Source organism: Hemitrygon akajei, chromosome 11 (assembly GCF_048418815.1).
Source record: "Hemitrygon akajei chromosome 11, sHemAka1.3, whole genome shotgun sequence".
Taxonomy (NCBI): Eukaryota; Metazoa; Chordata; class Chondrichthyes; order Myliobatiformes; family Dasyatidae; genus Hemitrygon; species Hemitrygon akajei.
In genome coordinates this window covers 119028630-119049641 of record NC_133134.1, presented here as the reverse complement: position 1 = coordinate 119049641, position 21012 = coordinate 119028630, and the positions used below count along the sequence as shown (strand labels likewise).

At 43.8% G+C, this 21012-nt stretch overlaps 1 protein-coding gene and 1 long non-coding RNA gene across 2 annotated transcripts in view; one reads left to right on the top strand and one right to left on the bottom strand.

The window, feature by feature from the left end:
- The window catches only part of LOC140735963 (protein-glutamine gamma-glutamyltransferase 2-like), a 56323-nt gene that overhangs the window by 27720 nt on the left and 7591 nt on the right, over positions 1 to 21012 (top strand). The window contains exons 5-9 of the mRNA XM_073061591.1: positions 425 to 553; positions 4179 to 4356; positions 7380 to 7515; positions 15563 to 15666; positions 16530 to 16772. Coding sequence (XP_072917692.1) covers positions 425 to 553; positions 4179 to 4356; positions 7380 to 7515; positions 15563 to 15666; positions 16530 to 16772 — 790 coding nt within the window. The remainder of the gene's footprint in view (positions 1 to 424; positions 554 to 4178; positions 4357 to 7379; positions 7516 to 15562; positions 15667 to 16529; positions 16773 to 21012) is intronic.
- Positions 18034 to 20107, bottom strand: LOC140735964 (uncharacterized). Its single transcript, XR_012100850.1, has 2 exons — positions 19475 to 20107; positions 18034 to 19094 (listed from the first exon to the last, which is right to left on the bottom strand). It is a non-coding gene; the product is annotated as an uncharacterized lncRNA (long non-coding RNA).

The window sequence follows — 21012 nt, the reverse complement described above, 5'->3', positions numbered from 1 at the left end:
AGCCAGTGTGGTCTGCTGGGAATCAGTGAAGGGGGCCAGTGGGATCACTGGGTCACCAGGTGTCAAGAGTAAGGTCAGTTGGAATCAGTGCTGGGGCCCAACTGTTCGGAATCTCTGTCAATGATTTGGTTGAGAAGACCAAGTGTAATATATTTCAGTGTGCTGTTGACACGAAGCTGAGCAACAACATGGCACTGAGTCGAATGCAGAGGGATATATTTCTGCTAATAAATGGACAAGGATATGACATATGATCAAAGATTGAGGCCATTCTGTATGGAATCCACTCCCCAACATCGGTGTGGAGTCTCAGTCAAGAATATGAACTGTACTTTTATTGGAAGATAGGTCAGGCTCATCAGCCAGACTTCACCATGTAAAATAGACAGGCGCCATGTATTTTATTATTGAATTTTACTTTCAGTTTGAAGATCGTATTTTGGATATTTGCCTGAAAGTCTTGGACAACAGCAACAACTGCCTGGAAAACCCAAAGGAAGACTGCTCCAAACGATGTGATCCCACTTACGTCAGTAGAATCGTGTCTGCGATGGTAAGCACCAGCAACTCACCTCTACCTCTGCTGTTAGTAATTTAAACTCCACAGGGAAGAGACCAAGAGTATGCCACAGATGTCCTCAAATGAACTTGGGAATTCATTACTTAAAGTCCATCTTCTTGGTAAAACAGTCAGCATAATCAAAGGCCCCACTGACCCTGGGCATTCTCTCTTCTCTCCTCTCCCATTGGGTAGAAGGTACCAAACCCTGAACCAGAAGCTCAAGGACAGCTTCTTCAAGGACACTGTTATAAGTTGAGTGACTCCCTATAACAAGAAGATGGGCTTTCAAGTTAATTTGAACTTTAAACTTTGAAAGGACTTTGACTATTGTTGTATGACTCTGGTCATATGTTTAAACTACCACTGCAGTAATTAAATTTACAAGAAGGATTATGAAAAGATTATTACTGGCTGTCATGTGTACCAAAGTACAGTGAAAAGACTTACAGTGGGTCTATTATTCCCAGGCTAGTCAGATTTCAGAATAAAATGGGAGTGGGAGTAACAGTTGACAAGATTGGTTATGGAAACCAACTAAGCAACTGGTTAGCCAGAAAGGCATCAGTGCATGGAGCTGAGAGTTGGAGGGAGTTGGTTTATTCCTCTCCACACTCAGTAGGTGGGATTCTCCTATGATTTTATTTGGCTCCATTGCCAACATAAGCAGCAAGACTTGATTGTTTAAAGCTGTTTTTCACACTTTCTGGGTATCTGTGGCAGCTGCTCCATCCTTAGCCTCAAGAAAATGCAGACTCATGGACGCAACTAAGCACATCACAGGAGCCATGGACTCTCGCTATTCTTCTCCTTGCCTTCATAAAACTACTGGAGGGAGGGAAGGAGCGGTTGCCCAGCCTAACAGTCCTTGTTCTTATACTGCAGTACTTTTGACTGACAGTAGAAGGGCAAAGAGATTGTAGGATAGATAGGAGGGGTCTGCATATGCAGCACTTCATATATATCCTGGATAGGGACGGTGGGGAGGGGTGAAGAGAAACCCTGATGATTCACTCGGTAGCCCCACAAAATGTTACAGGGCCTTGCAATTCCCGTACCGGACAGTGATCGAGCTGGTCAGGACACTCTCGATGACATTCTGGTAGAATGTGGTCTGAAGAGCAGTGGGGAGCCTTGCTCACCTCAGTCACCTCAGGAGTTGAAGGCACTAAAGAGGTGGCATTGAGGATGCAGGTGAGATGATCCGTGAGGTACGTTGCAAGAAAGGTGGTGTTGCTGACCCTCTCCTGAGGAGCAGCCATTGATGTGCAATCGGGAGTGGTCTTCAAGTCCACAATCATCCCCTTTAGTCCTGTTCATGTTGAGAGTCAATTTGCTGTGTTCACAATCTTTCTTCAGTTTGAAAAGAGAACAAATGTGGTTGGTGCTAAATGCAAATATTGAAAAATATAGTAAACCAAAATAACCCATGCACCTGCTTCCTCAGAAGCCTCACCCAGCATGTGGAGGAAAGAGCAAAGTGGTAAATAAGATGAAAGATGGTTGTATATCTAGAGATTGAGTATATGACAGCATCAGACTTCCCCGCTTCTCTCTTCCCCTGTTGCAAACGCCTCAGAAATCTGAAAAAAAAACAACTGTGGCAGAGCAAAGAATGGAATCATGTTTGGAGTTTGTTTATATGTGTTCCTGGGTCCTGAATGTTGCTGCTGAGACTTGTCCATTTTTACAGTGGAAGGTAGTTGAGGGTGTATAAGAAATAACACCATGGTGGCTGGTTGGGCATTGTGCCAACTGTGTGTGTGTGTGTGTGTGTGTGTGTGTGTGTGTGTGTGTGTGTGTGTGTGTGTGTGTGTGTGTGTGTGTGTGTGTGTGTGTGTGTGTGTGTGTGTGTGTGTGTGTGTGTTTGGTAGAGGAGCTTATCAGGCAATTTCGCAAACCACAGCTTCTGTGAGATTAATTTCCCAGTGTTTCCTCATTGATGACAAAGGTTTCAAGCTCCCTACTGAGTTCTGGTCTTTAACATTCCTTTCCCACTTGCCACCGAGCCTGAGGAAGGTGCATCGTGTTTGTATTGTTACGTACCCCGTAACTGGGTGTCTTACCAGCAAAGATAGAAGTGTCTGTTGGAGTCTGCAGGTACTATTTTCAACAGTGTTTATTAGTAAAAATATACAAAACAATATTAATGCAAATTTACAGATAATATACGTTAGCAATACTAAACCTAAAAGTGTGGGTATAATAATAATCAATAATAAACAAGCTCTATCGTTGTCTGGGGGATAATGAATTGTCACATGGAAATATAAAGTTCAGTTCAGTTCATGCAGGCTGAGGTAGTTGTTGGTCGATGTGTTGTAATTGTTGGAGAGAGAGAGAGAGAGAGAACGAGAACGCGCAAACAGTAACAGCTATTGTCTTGCCAACCTTCCTTTACGATCTTGATCCGTCGATGTGTTGTTGCTGTGGCCATTCAAGTATGACCCCTCCGTCCTTTATCTAGACTGTTCTTCTGTGGTGGACTCGTCACCCAGGCAAGGGTGGACACACACACAAGCTCCCACCGGCCTCGCTATAAACACTGTGAGTTAAAATTTACCAATCCTTCGTTCGGTCTCCGATACCCCACACTTTCTCGTGGGTGTCTGATGCTCACTGGTGTGTCTCCTGGTGCGTCTAAGGGGTGTCACCCCAGACCTCACTTTTATCCCCACTCACGGGGTTTCAAGTGTCAATCAGTTTTGAATGGCTTAGCCCATCAAACCAGCCCACTCCAGCTGTCCACTGAGGAATTTCAATGAATAGAATAGTACCAAGTAAACAATCCTTCTCCAAAAGACAATAACATTAAATCAATGGCTCCTCTCCTCTCTTATCAATAGCAGATGTTCCAACTTGTTTACCTCTTATCTGTGTCTCTCTCATTCTCTCTCATGAGCTGTTATCAGTAACAGCTGTCCTGACATGTTTTTCTTTTGTCTCTCCTACTTCCTTGTTAGCAGCACCAAAATAGTAACGGTTTGCGATTCTCCAAAAGGGGGCAGGGACAGCTCTGCACCCTTCTGCCCATCAGAGTTGTTCATCCTTTGTAACAGTATCATGAAGTGAAGCTGGCAAGAGAGCTAAACTTCACTACTTGAGGCAATAAGCTTGTGTGTCAAAGGAAAGTGATGCCCATTCCTGTTCTTTTCTCATTGTCTACGCACTGTTTATTGCTTACGTATCCATGGCAGGAACCCTACTGCTATGATGAATGCTTTGGCACTCTAATTTTAATTGAATAAAGATAACAATTTCACAAATCAAGTCAAGGATTTGCATGCAAACCACTGGCTCTAAAGTGAGCAGGCAGAAGCTCAAGATGCCTGTCAATTATCCTCACCACCATTGCCACTGTTTCCTGTTGACCTTCTACATAAACTAGAGAAATTCATTTCAAAGGAACATTTCCTGAACCAGGCAAGGAAGGATTTGTCCTTTTATTTAGTGATGCAATTGACCAGAGTGGAATTCAACCAACAGAACACCTCACAGACTAAGTGGACTGCCCACCAGATAACCCATGTATAGAACTTAATCTTCAAAGATACACTTCAAATCCTTCATCAATGTTTATTATCTATGTAATGATGTAAAATTCCTCTCTTCTTTCCAGGTGAATTCCAATGATGATAAGGGAATACTGGTGGGTAATTGGGGTAGTAACTTTTCAGATGGAGTACCTCCAACATCATGGAATGGAAGTGTTTCGATCCTTCGCCGATGGAATGATTCAGGGTTTAATGCTGTCCGCTATGGCCAATGTTGGGTGTATGCTGCTGTGGCCGTCACAGGTATGTATTTCTCTGCACCATGGGTTTTGACTACAAATATTGTAAGAGATAAGAATTAACATTGATTACCAAGGAACTGCTGAACTGATTGTGATTCCATACCAATAAGACACTCATTATCTCTGGTGGATTCTCACACATTTTTATAATTCCATTTGAACCTTCCATCTGCAATTCCTTGTAGAAAGCTGGAACTTCAGTGACACTATGACAGGTGGAATTTAATGCAGACAGGTGTGAGGCATTGCACTTGGGAGGACAAACCAGGGTAAGACTTACATTGAGGATTGTGAGATTGTGTTAGAACACTGAGGAGTGTGGTAGAACAGAGTGATCTGGGAACAAACTATCCATAGTTTATTGAAAGTGCTTTCACAGATAAAGTGGCCTGTACAGAGAAATTTTGGCATATTGGCTTTCTTAAATTAAAATAGTGAGTACCAGAGTTGTATTTTAATGTTGAGGTTGTATCAGATCTTGGTGAGACCAAATACGGAGTATTGCAGGCAGTTCTGGTCACCTACTTAAAGGAAAGATATCAATAAGATTGTAAAAGTACAGAGAAAATTTACAAGGATGTTGTGGGGAACTTGAGAATCAGAGGTACAGGGAAAGGTTAAATAGGTTAGTACTTTATTCCCTGGAGTGTGGAAGAATGAAGAGAGATTTGATAACGGTATGCAAAATGATGACGGGAATAGAGAGGGTAAACACAAGCAGGCTTTTTCAACTGAGGCTGGGTGAAACAAGAACTAAAGGTCATAGGTTCAGGATGAAATGTGAAATATTTAAGGGAAACCCAAAGGGAAACTTCTCAGCTCAGAGCTGGTGCCAGTATGGAAAATTGACCAGAGGAAGTAGTGGATGCAGGTTTGATTTCAACATTTAAGAGAAGTTTGGATAGTGTAGTTGGGTATGGTGTCCATGATTCTGGTTCAGATTGATGGAGCTAGGCAGAGTAACGGTTTGCAGATACTAGATGGGCCATCGGTCTCTTTGTACACTGTAGAGTTCTATGATTCAATGACAAATTCCTCATGGATATTTCCATTATTAGCTACCAGTTTGTGGTGATCTTCCACTAGAACAGCAAGATCATAATCTCTTTTGTTTCAGCAATAGGATCCAATCAATAAAATTCTGAATCCACGTGGCAGGTTCTGGTACCTACTACACTTAAACTGCAGGTTCAAAGTTCACTTGTCTCTGTTCTAACAACACAGACTCTTACGGTGCCCTCTGCCATTGGGAATGAGGCCAGTCAGAATGCTCATACTGTACTCCTGAATAGGCAGGGTATACTGTACTCCGGAATAGGCAGGGTATTTTGTACTCTGGAATGAGCAGAGTATATGTACTCCAGAATGGGCATAACATTAGATGAATAACATTAAGGAAAATCAACTATTTATTACAGCATTTGATTCTTGGCTAAACTGAAGCCTGGTACTGTCGTCACCGATTAACTGGACTTTGAAAACTCACTCTCATTCCTAAATCACACTTTATTTATGTGTGCAGAAGGAGAACAGCCTGGCCCTGTCACCACACTATTCTGAAGTCTGAACGGAGAAATGCTATTTTTATACAGAGATAGCTTCAGATTTTGACTAATTGGCAACCTTGTTGTACATTCAAATTCCTTAGTTGCAAGATCAATCGTAGTGTTAAAAGTGTGAAAAGTCAAACAACAGTACTTTGAAGTTAGTAATTGTCCTTTAGTTGGTGTGTGGGCTTTACATCCTTATTTTGTCTCTGCAAGCCAATTGGCTCCAGTCCCCTGCTATGCAAAGGGTAGTGATGCTCTTCAAAGACCTTTCTTAAAAGACATTTCTTAACCCCTGCCTTTCCGGAACTTCCACAATACCAAAGCTGTTGTAGTGGCCAACCAATTACAGCTGCTTAAATTGGCTGTGGCATGTCAATCTTAAATATACACAAGTCACAAATGAAAAAAGGTAAACCACACTACTGCCCTTATTTATTTGTTTGTTTGTTTGTTTGTTGAACTACAGTGTGGAGTGGGCCCTTCTGGGGACACAAGAGACAACAGTGCTGGAACCTTGAGGAACACACAATCTGTCTGATAAACTCAGTGTACTAGGAGGTGCATAGTAAGATGGGCCAAAACCAGCAAGGTTCTCTTACGGGGAAATCTTGTCTGACAAATCTGTTGGAATTCTTTGAATAATTACAGACAGGTTAGACAAAGAAGAGAGAGTGGATGTTTACTCAGATTTTCAGTAGGTCTTTGACAAAGTGCCACACATGAGGTGGCTAAAACAAGATAAGAACTCCTGTATTACAGGGAAGAAACTAGCAGAGCAGAGACGAGGGAGAAGTGGGTGGGGGCGAGGCACTTGTGAATGATGTGAGAGGCAGGGAGGTGATAGGTAGAAGTAGTAAAGGTCTGAAGAAGATGGAATCTGATAGGAGAGGGTGGTGGATCGTGGAATAAAGGAAGGGAGATGAGGAGGGGAACCAGAGGAAGATATGTGTGGTTGATGGGCAGATGGAGAAGGAAGGGGAGGAAAAAAGGAGGGGTGATGGGGCTGGTGGAATAAGGGAAAACAAAAGGTCAGAGGGGAGTGGCTGCCAGAAGTTAAAGAAATTGATATTCATGCGATCAGATTGGAAACTAGCAAGGTGGAATAAGACATTCTGCTCTCCTAATCCATAACTGACCTCAATGTGGCAGTGAAGGAGAGTTTCGACAGACATGTCGGTGCAGGAATGGGAAGAGGAATTAAAGTCAGAGGCTGAGAATTAAAATCAGGGGTAGTTGGGCCAGAAGGGCCTATTTCGTGCTGTATCTCTGAATAAAATTTTTTTAAATAACAGAGCACGAGAAGCGGGTCAGGGATAAAAAAACAAAAAGGGAATCATATTGTGATGTGAATGCTCCAACAAGGTGTGTTTTCCTAAATGTGCAGAATCATTTTTCCAGCCACTAATGTACAGTACATAGACTCTAAGATAATATACACAGACAGAACTTTTGCTAACCTGTTGCTCTTATCCAGTTTTAAGAAGTTTAGGAATTCCAACTCGACACATCACGAATTTCAACTCAGCACATGATAAGGAGAAAGATTTAAGAATTGACAGTTTTAGTGATGTGAGGGGAAGAACTCTGAACATATCAAAGGATAGCATCTGGTAAGTTTCATCTCTGCAGTTACATTAATTAATACATTGGAAAAGAGACGCAACACTGTTAAGGCTGAGATTAACAGCTTAATATACAAGGGGTGATTGATAAGTTTGTGGCTCAAGGTAGAAGGAGTCAATTTTAAAAAACCTAGCACATTTATTTTTCAACATAGTCCCCTCCTACATTTACACACTTAGTCCAGCGGTCGGGGAGCATACGGATCTTGGACCTCCAGAAAGTGTCCACAGCGGGGTGATTGATAAGTTCGTGGTCTAAGGTAGAAGGAGATGAGTGATACAGCTCTCGTTACATGCACATGCAGTTTAACTCTTTGAGTGATTATGCAGAAAGTTTGAAGTTAATAACTCATCTCCTTCTACCTTAGGCCACGAACTTATCACTCACTCCTGATGAGTTATTAACTTAAGCTATTAACCTCAAACTTTCTGCATAATCACTCAAAGAGTTGAACTGCATGTGCACGCAATGAGAGCTGTATAACACATCTCCTTCTACTGTAGGCCACAAACTTATCACCCATCTTTGGACACTTTCTGGAGGTCCAAGATCCGTATGCTCCCCGACCGCTGGACTAAGTGTGTAAATGTAGGAGGGGACTATGTTGAAAAATAAATGTGCTAGGTTTTTTAACATTGACTCCTTCTACCTTAGGCCACAAACTTACCAATCACCCCTCATACATTTTTAATCTCTGACCTGATGGTGACTTTCATTATTATCCTAAATGTTAAAGAAATCTTAAACAAATTTGCTGTCTAACTCTATGACAAATTGTGCTGGCGTGGCTGACTTGTTTCTGCATTGGATTCATACTAAATGAGGCCATTTCTCTGTGAAAATGGAATTCTATTAGAACATTGGTGGAGCAATAACTTTATATCATGTTGCACCTTCCTTTGCAACCGGAGGTTACTGGTGATTTTTTTCCCTGTAACAGATAGAGGGGATATGATCACAACCCAGTCTAGAAGGGTAAATCGGACATGGGTGGATCATAATAGTCAAGTCAGGTTTATTGTCATTTAACTACATACATGTATGTAACCATATAATGTTTATAGAAATGGGATGTTTCTCTGAACCAGGGTGTAAAGCACAGTAGTACACACATAGCACTCAATAAGTTACCAAGGTAAGGATAAAGTCTACGGATGAATCACACATACGTAACAAAGTAAAGGGCATTAATGTTAAATATTGTTAAGTACAGACAGATTAACCAGTGATACTTCAAATAGATGTGGCAGGGAGTTCAGTAGCCTAATGGCCTGGGGGAAGAAACTGTTTCACATCCTGACCGCTCTTGTTTTTATGCATTGTAGTCTCCTGCCCGATGGTAGAAAGTCAAAGAGGATGCAGGATGGATACTAAGGCCTCAGCATATGCAGTGCTCCTGATAAATGACCCCAGTGGATAATGGGAAGACGCCTATGATTCCCTTGGCTGTTCTCACAGTCCCTTGCAGAGGCTTCAGCTCTGATGCTGGACTGCTCCCGTACCAGATGGAGATGCAACTTGTCAGGATGCTCTCAATGGTGCTCCTGTAAAACATAGTTAAGATGGGGAGGGGGTGGTGTGGGATCCTTGCTTGCCTCAATTTTCTTAGGAAGTGGAGGCGCTGCGGTTCCTTCTTCTGCAGGGAGATGGATATTAAGCGGCCAGGTGAGGTCATACGTGATGTGAACTCCCAAGAAAGTGGTGCACTTAACTTTGTAAACTCTTTCTACAGAGGAGCCATGTGTTCACAGAGAGGATGGTTGTTCTGCACCTACCTGGTCCACAATGAATTCATTTGTCTTCTCCACATTCAGTCTTAGGTTGCTCTCCTCACACCAATCCACCAGTTGCTTCATTTCCTCTCTGTACTCTTCCTCATCATCATCCATGATAAGGCCGGCCACCGTTGTGTTATCCACAAACCTGATGACATGGTTTAAGCTGAACCCTGTGACACATTCTTGTGTCAGCAGTGTGAACAGCAGTGGGCTGGTCACACAGCCCTGGGGTGTGCCAGTGCTCAGCATAACGTGACGAGAGACATTGCTGCCCACACGGACTGACTGTGGCCTTACTGTTGAGAATTCCAGTATCAATTTGCAGAGGAAGGTGTTGAGACTCAGCGAGGACAGTTTTCCCACTAGTTTCTGGGGTATGATGGTGCTGAAGGCCGAACTGAAGTCTATAAACAGCAGCCTGGCATATGAGACCCTATTTTCCAGGTGGGACGGGACAGAGTGGAGAGCATAGGCTATTGCATCATCAGTGCATCGATTTGCGCAATAAGCGAACTGGAAAGGGTCCAGTGTAGCCGTGAGAAAAGCTTTAATATGCTCCATGACTAGCCGCTCAAAGCATTTCATAATGGGTGATGTTAATGCCGCCAGTCGATAGTCATTTAGGCGGGTTACTGGCGCCTTCTTTGGCACTGGAATGATGGTTGCCACCTTGAAAACTCAGGGGACAATGGATTCCAGAGAGATGTTGAATATATCTGTCAACATCTCCATCAACTGGGCTGCACAATCTTTCTGAACACGACCTGGTATGGTATCGGGCCCCGCAGCTTTGAGTGAGTTGACTCTGGCCAGGGTCTTCCTTACCTCAGCCAACACTTTGCTCTGCGCATCAAAACAGGCATAGAGGACATTCAGCCTCTCGAGGAGTGAAGCATCCTGGTCACTGATGCGCAGGGTAGACTTAATCCTCTGAATTCCTTGCCACTTGTGCCTCCTGTCCCTGGTACTGCAGAAGGGGCTGTAAATTCTCTGAGGATGTTCTCATTTCACCTTCTTGATGGAACAGGAAAGCACAGCTCTTGCTTCCTTGAGAGCTGTCACACGCCCTGATCACAATTCCTCAGCCTGGTCCAGACAGACCTCTTCAATAAGCCATGCCTTCTGATTTGCCCTCACCTGGATGTGTTTTGTCCTCAGTGGTTGCCATAGGTAGCAGCCTCCCTGAACATTCTCCAGTTTGTATTATCAAAGCCGACCTGCAGGGCAGAGATTGCACCCTCAGGCCTGTTTATTATCGCTGACATACTGTATGTCATGAAAAATGATGTCTTGTGACTGCAGTACAATACAGGGCATAAAAAATTACTATAAGTTACAATGTAAACAAATAAATAAATATATAATACAAGGAAAAGAATAACAAAGTTGAGTTCATGGGTTCATGGGCCATTCAGAAACCTGACGGCTGAGGGGAAGAAGCTGTTCCTAAAATTTTGTGTGGATCTTCAGGCTCCTGTACCTCCTCCCTCCCGGGTAGCAGTAATGAGAAGAGGACATGTCCCGGAAGGTCCAAATGATGAATGCCATCTTCTTGAGGCACGTCATCTTAACGATGTCCTTGATGTTGGGGAGGGTTGTGCCTGTGATGAAACTGGCTGAGTCTTCAACACTCTGTGCTTTGGAGTCTCCATACCAGGCAGTGATGCAACCAGTCAGAATGTTCTCCATCATGCATCTGTAGAAATTTGTAAGAGTTTTTGCTGACATGCCAAATCTCCTCAAACTCCTTAATTTAGTTACTCAGCTAGTCACAACATATGCAGCCGCCCAACCTGACCGACTGTCAAATCACCTAGACCACTTCTTCTCCCAGAATCCAACTCAGCGGCTTCCGGTACTGACGATGGTAGTTCCAGACCTGTAAGCTCTGGTCACTGACCTCCCCAAACTCCAGGCTCCAATTATCCAACGGGCTGTCCATTCGCCCTGTCATCCTGTCCTGTTCCCAGGAAACGTCTGCTGCTTCCTCCATCTCAGAAAAATTTATCACCAAAACGTTTGGCCCTCTTACTGTATGACCAGTTATTCAGCCTCTGGAGATAGTCATTATTTCTAGGCTATGAACACCTCGAGAGCCTGCCAGGCTTTCAAAAAGAATATTGTTCACATTTCCTCCTATCTTTTGTTTGCTATTACCAAGGTTTGCGATGACAAAATATGCGCATGAATATCTTTTTGCTCCTAAGGTCAAAACTGTCTGGATTAAGCTTTCATTATTGCCAAAACAAGTGACAGACGATATATCACTACAAGTGTCTTGACTTAATATGTATTAAGTATGATGGAACAGCCAAGAATGCTCATCAATGTCTCTGTTTCCCCGGGAAGCTAAAGAAATTTGGCATGTCCCTTCAAGTTTCACCCATTTTTATTGATGAATCGTGGAAAACAGCCTACCACAATACATCACAGCTTGGTATGACACTAGGTCTGTCCCTGACTGTGAGAAACTGCAGGGAGTTTGGACACAGCTCAGTGCATCCTGCAAGCTATCCTGCACTCCATGGACTCTGTCTACACCTCTCTTTGCCTCAGGAAAGCAGGCAGCATAATCAAAGACTGCACCCACCCCATACATAGAAACATAGAAACACAGAAAATAGGTGCAGGAGTAGGCCATTCGGCCCTTCGAGCCTGCACCGCCATTCAGTACGATCATGGCTGATCATCCAACTCAGAACCCTGTACTTGCTTTCTCTCCATACCCCCTGATCCCTTTAGCCACAAGGGCCATATCTAACTTCCTCTTAAATATAGCTAATGAACCGGCCTCAACTGTTTCCTGTGGCAGAGAATTCCACAGATTCACCACTCTCTGTGTGAAGAAGTTTTTCCTCATCTCGGTCCTAAAATGCTTCCCCTTTATCCTTAAACTGTGACCCCTCATTCTGGACTTCCCCAACATCAGAAACAATCTTCCTGCATCTAGCCTGTCCAATCCCTTTAGAATTTTATACATTTCAATAAGATCCCCTCTCAATCTTCTAAATTCCAGTGAGTATAAGCCTAGTTGATCCAGTCTTTCTTCATATGAAAGTCCAGCCATCCCAGGAATCAATTTGGTGAACCTTCTCTGTACTCCCTCTATGGCAAGAATGTCTTTCCTCAGATTAGGGGACCAAAACTGTCCACAATATTCTAGGTGCGGTGTCACCAAGGCCTTGTACAACTGCAGTAGAACCTCCCTGCTCCTGTACTCAAATCCTTTTGCTATGAATGCCAACATACCATATGCCTTTTTCACTGCCTGCTGTACCTGCATGCCCACCTTCAATGATTGGTGTACAATGACACCCAGGTCTCGTTGCATCTGCCCTTTTCCTAATCGGCCACCATTCAGATAATAATCTATTTTCCTGTTCTTGCAACCAAAGTGGATAACCTCATATTTATCCACATTAAATTGCATCTGCCATGAATTTGCCCACTCACCTAATGTATCCAAGTCACCCTGCATCCTCTTAGCATCCTCCTCACAGCTAACACCGCCGCCCAGCTTCGTGTCATCCACAAACTTGGAGATGCTGCATTTAATTCCTTTGTCTAAATCATTAATATATATTGTAAAAAACTGGGGTCCCAGCACTGAGCCTTGCGGTACCCCACTAGTCACTGCCTGCCATTCTGAAAAGGTCCCGTTTACTCCCACTCTTTGCTTCCTGTCTGCCAACCAATTCTCTATCCACATCAATACCATACCCCCAATACCGTGTGCTTTAAGTTTGCACACTAATCTCCTGTGTGGGACCTTGCCAAAAGCCTTTTGAAAATCTAAATATACCACATCCACTGGCTCTCCCCTATCCACTCTATTAGTTACATCTTCAAAAAATTCTATAAGATTAGTCAGACATGATTTTCCTTTCACAAATCTATGCTGACTTTGTTCGATGATTTCACCTCTTTCCAAATGTGCCGTTATCACATCTTTGATAACCGACTCTAGCATTTTCCCCACCACCAATGTCAGACTAACCGGTCTATAATTACCCACTTTCTCTCTCCCTCCTTTTTTAAAAAGTGGGGTTACATTAGCCACCCTCCAATCCTCAAGAACTAATCCAGAGTCTAAGGAGTTTTGAAAAATTATCACTAATGCATCCACTATTTCTTGGGCTACTTCCTTAAGCAATCTGGGATGCAGACCATCTGGCCCTGGGGATTTATCTGCCTTTTCAATCTCCCCTTTCCAGAGGATAGAAGACACAAAATCCTGAAAGCATGTACCTCTAGGCTCAAGGACAGCTTTTAACCTGCTGTTTCATTGCTATTAAATGATTCCCTAATATGATAAAATGGATTCTTGACCCCACAACCTACCTCCTTATAACCTTGCACCTTATTGGTTATCTGTACTGTGCTTTCTCTGTAGCTTATACACTTTATTCTGCATTGTTTTTGTTTTATGTCAATGCACTGTGTAATGATCTGATCTATATGAACAGCATGCAAGACAAGCTTTTCACGGTAACTTGGTACAGGTGACAATAATAAACCAATACCAATCCATACACTGTACAGACAGAGTGTGCTTCCATTTGCTGTATTCACAGGAAGGCCAGGGAATCTCTTCAGCATGTTGTAGATGTAATTACAAACGGTACTTATTAAATCGTCCTTTTCTGGAAACAATTATATAGCTGCCTCAGTGGTTTCCAGACGTTATTTCAGCTGGAAAACAATGCAGAAAATGAACCTCAAGATCAAGATTCAAGTTTATTTTTCACATGTACATCAAAACACACAGTGAAATGCATGGTTTGCATTAACAACCAGTGCATCGATGGCGTGCTAGGGGCAGCTGCAGGTGTTGCCACACGTTCTAGCACCAATGGAGCATGCCAACAATGCTCGGCAAAACAACACAGAACACAACAAGCAGCAAAATGTCAACAGCAAAGCAAGTCCAATTCCTCCCTGCCACCCACCCTCATACACAGTCCTTTAACACCAGGACAGGCCGCCTTCTCTGACCTCCAGTCTTCAGCAGATTCAGGCCTGCAGGCATCGGGCCTCAACTCCCAGTCTTCTGATTCAACATTCGGACCTCGATCTGAAACATTGATCCCAGGACATACCGGTCACCAAACAGTAGGCCTTGAACTCTACTCACTGATGATGGGACCCCGAACTCTAGGCTGTCCCTCAGTTAACTGTCCAAGTAACTTCCAAGGGTTAGAGCTCCATTTTCTTTTGGCTAAAGGAAGCATTCTGGATAGAGGGGTATTCATGCCTGGCTATGTAGAGGATTCTCACAACCTGGTTATTCAGTGATGTGAAGATCAATTACACTGAACATACTGGCTGTAGGTAACAGTTCACTTCATTCCACTTAAAAGTTGGTGAAAGCAATTTGGTGCAAGGAGGAAAGGAAGAATATCAAGATGGTCTTGCTTTGAGATTCTTCATCTTGGGGTAGTTAGTTTTCTGGGATGAGGAGTGAACAGCAGCTCTACCAGCCTCATACACTAAGCAAACTCCCACTGAGCCAGAGTCTGCATGGGCATTCCAGGTGGATATATCCCAGTCCTCTTAAGGGTCAAAGTACTGCAAATTCTTCATCCACATATATTATGAACTATAAAGAAACATCCAGCCTATATATTTTATCTGTGATTCAACATGTGAATGGATCACGGAGTTTACCTTTGATGAATTTGAACCCAAATTCAAATAATCCTTAGCAAGCTAACTCAGGTGCAGTTCAACATGGAGCACACATAGCAGGTCAGAATCAAGTTACTGAGTACCTTGTGAGGGAAGATTATTTAGTGTAGCAGTTAGCATATTGCTTTACGGTGGCAGTGATTGCCTTTCGAGATTCAATTCCGACTGCTGTAACACAGCACAATACTCGCTGATTTGATCTCATGCAAACAATGCATTTTACTGTACGTTTTGATGTAAATGTGACAAATAAAAATAATCTTTAATCAATTCTGGGAAGGTTTCCTTCAGAATTTATATGGATAGGTTTTTTTTGTAGAGTTTAAAACATGTGACCTGTGAAATGAGAGGCTTGGAGGGCAGAATGGTTTGTGGGCTCTCCTCAGGGCAGAATAGGAAGAGCAAACTCTTCTTTCAAAATATTAAATTTTTAAATAAATATCATCATATCAATTCTCTAGATTTCACAGTTTTATCATCTGTGAACTTCCGCTTTGAGAAGAGAATGTTCTCTTCCTCAGCTGTACAATCTGTTGTTAACGATAGCTGTTCTCTTGTGACCTTGAAGGAACTTCCATTGCTGGGTGGAGTGTTGGATGAAGCGCCCTGATCTGAAGCAAGGCTTTGAAGGTTGGCAAGTCCTGGACCCCACTCCACAGGAGCGGAGTGACGGTAATGTGCTGTATACAGCATGTCTTTTAACAACATTAAGATTCCTTTTTCTGTGAGGTACAGTATAAACATAATGGGCCAGTGAGTGTAAAAACATCCGTTCTTCTGAAAAAATATTTTTCATGTCCCTGTCAGCGAGTCCAGATTGATACCTAATGAATCAACAGCTATGAACTAGTGGAGGATTGAATCCACACACAGTGGATTGAATTCTGTGTCACCAGATTTATCAAAAATTAACTTTATTCAGCATATGAATTTAAATGTATTAGAAAATTGCTGTGTTGTGCTGACGCAATATGCAACAGAAAACAACAGCATTCAACAATTATACAGAATAAAGGAATTATATAAATATTTACAATGTAGCAGCATTATAAAAAGTGGTTTATATTTACTTATTCTTGGTTGGTGCGACTGTAACGAAACCCAATTTCCCTCGGGATCAATAAAGTATGTCTGTCTGTCTGTCTTTAAAGTGTTTACAATGCAGTGCGGTGACTGAGGTAATTGACAGAGGGGGCGCGGAGGGTTAACGAGAATGGTCGATCTGATTAACTGCTGGAGGGGGGAGGCGGTGGAAAGAAACTTTTAAGCTGTTGTGAAGTTTTTGTTTTAATAGTCCTATAGCACTGTCTAGAAGGCAGCTTTTGAGAAAAGTAATTTGCAACATGGGTAATACTCAAATTGAAGTTTGCTGCCCACTTCTTTGTCCTGGACACATACAAGTCCTGCAGTGATGGTATCCATGCTTAAATAAGGAAGGCCAACACGTAAACAGTATTGTGGGTACATGAACTGGGCACATTGTTCAGTTGGTGAACTGTTATCAATGCAGTGACATTAAGCGTTGTTCTCCTCAGGGATCTACTGCTGTGGTCCTTCCTCGCTCAAAGCTATTAAGAATGGAGACGTTGATATGAAATTTGATACCCCATTTGTCTTTGCCGAAGTCAATGCAGACGTCGTGTCATGGCTGGTCTATGACGACAGCACAAGGAAACAGATTGGCGTTAACTCTAATCTGGTTGGTCAGTATATCAGCACAAAGGCTGTGGGACGTGATGAGCGTGAAGATGTTACACACAATTACAAGTATCCAGAAGGTAAGCAGTGAAAGAATTGATATTATTTTATTTTTCTTTAGAGATACAGCATGGTAACAGGCCCATCTGGATCAATGAGCTCACAGGTCCAATTACACCCTTGGGAACAATATTCCTACTAACCTGTATATCTTCGAAAGTGGGATGAAACCGGAGCATTTAGAGGAAACCCCAAGCGGTCTCCCAATCTATACTGGGTCTCACCTATATACAGGGAGCCACAACGGAAGCACCGAACACAGTAAATGACCCCCTACAGACTCACAGGTGAAGCGTCGCCTCACCTGGAAGGACTGTTTAGGGCCCTGTAGGGAGGAGGTGTAGCTCTTGTTCTGCTTGCCAGGAGGGAGATCAGTGGGGAGGGACGAATGATCAAGGGAGTTGCGAGGGAGCGATCTCTGCAGATTGGATTTGGAGACCACGTCGCCGAGTACCTACTCTCTGTCTGCCAGAAGAAGTGGGATTTCCCAGTGGCCACTCATTTCAATTCCTCTTTCCATTCCCATTCTGATGTGGCCTCCCCTACTGTCACAATGAAGCCATACTTAGGTTGAAGGAACAACATCTTATATTCTGTCTGGATAGTCTCCAACCTGATGGCATGAATATTGATTTCTCAAACTTCTGGCAATGTCTCCCACCCCTTCACCATTCCCCATCTCCTTTTCCCTCTCTCACTTTATTTCCTTACCTGCCAATCGCTTCCCTCTGGTGCTTCTTCCCTCTTTTCTTTCTTCCATGGCCATCTGTCCTATCCTATTAGATTTCCCCTTCTCCAGCCCTGCATCTCTTTCAGCAGTCAACTTCCCAGTTATTTGTTTTAATTTTCTCCCTCCCAGATGTTTCACCTATCACCTTGTGTTTCCCTTGTGCTTCCCCCTCCCCTCCCCCCCATCTTTTAAATCGACTCTTCATTTTTTTTTCTCCAGTCCAGGCGAAGGGTCTCAGCCTGAAGCACTGATTGTACTCTTTTCCATAGATGCTGCCTGGCCTGCTGAGTTCCTCCAGCATTTTGTGTGGTTTGCTAGAAAGTCTCCCAGACTGTTCTGTCTGAGAAAAGTTCCCTCCATTTACATACTTTAATGATTGAGCAAAAAGCTATTTTTTGGTTAGTCAATCAACTTCCTCGTAACTTTACTTCAGAGGTATTACTGTTTCTGTTCTGCTTTCTCTGTCATGTCAACTGATCATCTCATCCTGCCTGTTGGGCTTGAAATTCTGCCCTGTGTTCGTTTAGGAAGAGAGACAACTAACACCGGAATATTACAAAACGTGGCTTTATTGCAGAATTCGTAACTGGTACAGCGAATCGACGGAGTCGCTGGAGAAGGCGTTCTGTTTTCCCCTTACAATCTGCTCTTATTTATACCCCTTTTCCCCCCAGCACAACCCCGCTACATATTAGGTAATATCGGGCACTTGTGTCCATCTTATTGGCCCGCAGCCATATGCTCACGAGTTACCTGTTTCTTTTGTTTACTGAATCGCGTGACACTAATAGTATCGGTGTAGCGGGGTCCCCAGTTTCGCTCCCCCCTCCCTCGCATCCCGGCCTCCTAACATTATGTGTGTTACGTGAGCCACTCCTGACCTGTAATGGCAGTCTCGAATTAACCCCAACACTCCCTCCCTTGGCCTCCCAGAGGCCACATCCCCACATCCCTTACAATCTTTTCCGCGGCTGCCGGGATCAGGCAGAGAGGTGAGCGTCCCCCGGCACTCTTTGGCGTGTCCTCCCTATTTGCTTATCCTGATTTGTCCGACCTAGGGTCACAAAATATGGGTAGGGGTTCCCTAAACATCCGCAATTTTTACAAGTAGCATGCAACATTTCAGAAAACTTAATCAATAACAAATTCACAATCCCCCCCTTGCCATGGTCCATTTCAGTCCGTGTCCTCACATAGCGCGTCCGCTTTCCGGGAGGGCCGTGTCCTCCCCTTCCACCGGGAACAAGGGTGCCTGGTACGCCGGTGGAGGTCCATTCTTTCCAGTCAAGGCTCGATCTATAGTCCGGATGACTAGGGTCCTAATACAGGGTATGCAACAACAACCACACGTGATAAAGATAGCAATTTAAATAGACAGTCCTAGAGCCGACTGTCCCAGAAACGCTCCCCACTTGCCAGAGATCTTATTTAGCCAGTAGAAAATGATGCCAGTTATTGTCCCCCTCCCTTCTTACCTTTTAATGCCCTGTTGTTGACCTCAGCGACAGGGTATGGACCATGCCACCGTTTTCCGTTCCAGGTGAGCTTCCCTGGGCCTCGGAGGAACACTTCCACTCCTACCTTGATGGTGTCCGACCCCTGCGGCTGCTCACTGTTAGATTATTGAACTCGCAGAGTTATCAATTTTACCATATTTCTAAAAACTCTCATATACTCTGTTACTCAACACACACCAATGTCTGAGTTTTGGTAACTCGAAATTGAAGTGCTCCATGGCTCCCTAGTACACAGAGAGGATCAAATGTGGGACGGTCGCCTTTCAAAACCTGACCTTCGCGTGGGAGATTTCTCCTCTTAACAACCAGTCTAAGGTAGGCGCCGTCAGTATCCCTGTGTACTACGGTGTACCGCGACTTAATTCTCCTCACTCCTGAGACTTTTATGCCCATCGTGGGCGGCGGGTACCCTCACTCAGAAGACTTTTCCACGGGCGGAGAATCTTCCTAAAAACAGATAAGAGTTAGTACTTACCAGTCACGATTCTGCACCGGGAATGATCTCTCCCAGGGTAATTTGGGGTTGGTGAGGATCCGTCAGCAGACAAGATCTAACTCAGTGATTTAACTATCTAGTGGAAGTCTTTGATATAACAGGCACTTCCTGACCTTAGTCGAGCTTGCGGCCGCAAGTTGTCTGCCGTCGGACCCGCCAGCCTGTGTTGTCTCTCCCTCCCCACGTCGGGGTCACCAAATGTTGGGCTTGAAATTCTGCCCTGTGTTCGTTTAGGAAGAGAGACAACTAACACCGGAATATTACAAAACGTGGCTTTATTGCAGAATTCGTAACTGGTACAGCGAATCGACGGAGTCGCTGGAGAAGGCGTTCTGTTTTCCCCTTACAATCTGCTCTTATTTATACCCCTTTTCCCCCCAGCACAACCCCGCTACATATTAGGTAATATCGGGCACTTGTGTCCATCTTATTGGCCCGCAGCCATATGCTCACGAGTTACCTGTTTCTTTTGTTTACTGAATCGCGTGACACTAATAGTATCGGTGTAGCGGGGTCCCCAGTTTCGCTCCCCCCTCCCTCGCATCCCGGCCTCCTAACATTATGTGTGTTACGTGAGCCACTCCTGACCTGTAATGGCAGTCTCGAATTAACCCCAACATGCCTTTGTTATAATTGCAAGGTCATCATTTCCCATCCCCTTTTTCCTCCCTCACCTTGACTGCCCATTGCCTCCCTCTGGTGCTCCTCCCTCCTTTTTCATTCTTCCATGACCTTCTGTCTCTTTCACCAATCAACTTCCCAGCTCTTTACTTCATCCTTCCCCCTCCAGGTTTCACCTATCACCTGGTGGTCCCCTCTCCCCTACACCCCTCCCCCACCTTTTAAGTCTATTCCTCAGCTTTTTTGTCTCCAGTGCTTCTGAAGGGTTCCAGCCCTATATGTTGACTGTACTTTTTCCATAGATGCTGCCTGGTCTGCTGAACGCCTCCAGCATTTTGTATGTGTTGTTCATTGTTAATGAGATTAGTTTTACAATATTTCATGGAATATACCATAATGGTTTTCAGAGACACAATTGGTTTAATTAACAAAGAGTTTTGCAATCATCCCTTTATACCCCAGCACAATATGCTCCAAGGTAGCCAACAACAAGTAGCAATCACTTCCACTTCCACGCTCAACCCTCCAGTCAAACTATTGGTTCTGGTGTTTCCTGCTTCTCCTTATTCCCTTCTACAGCTCCCATCGTTTGACATCTTCATCTCAATCACACTTCAATAATGCCGTTTCCTCTGCAGCACCGTATCCTTAAGGATGCTCCCTAACGATCCCCACATCCAGTGCTTGGGTTGAAATAGGCTGATCCTAATGGACTGATTAACATTTGTTCTCCTACAAGCTCTCAGCTCTTCTCCCTACTCAACAGTATAGTTAACCATTCTCCAGAACCTGTTCCTCTATAGCATACGCATAAATGCAGATGCTCACGTCACAGTGAGTCCACTTATTCCCCTAACTACTGATTGTTTAAACCAACCAACACACACACACACACA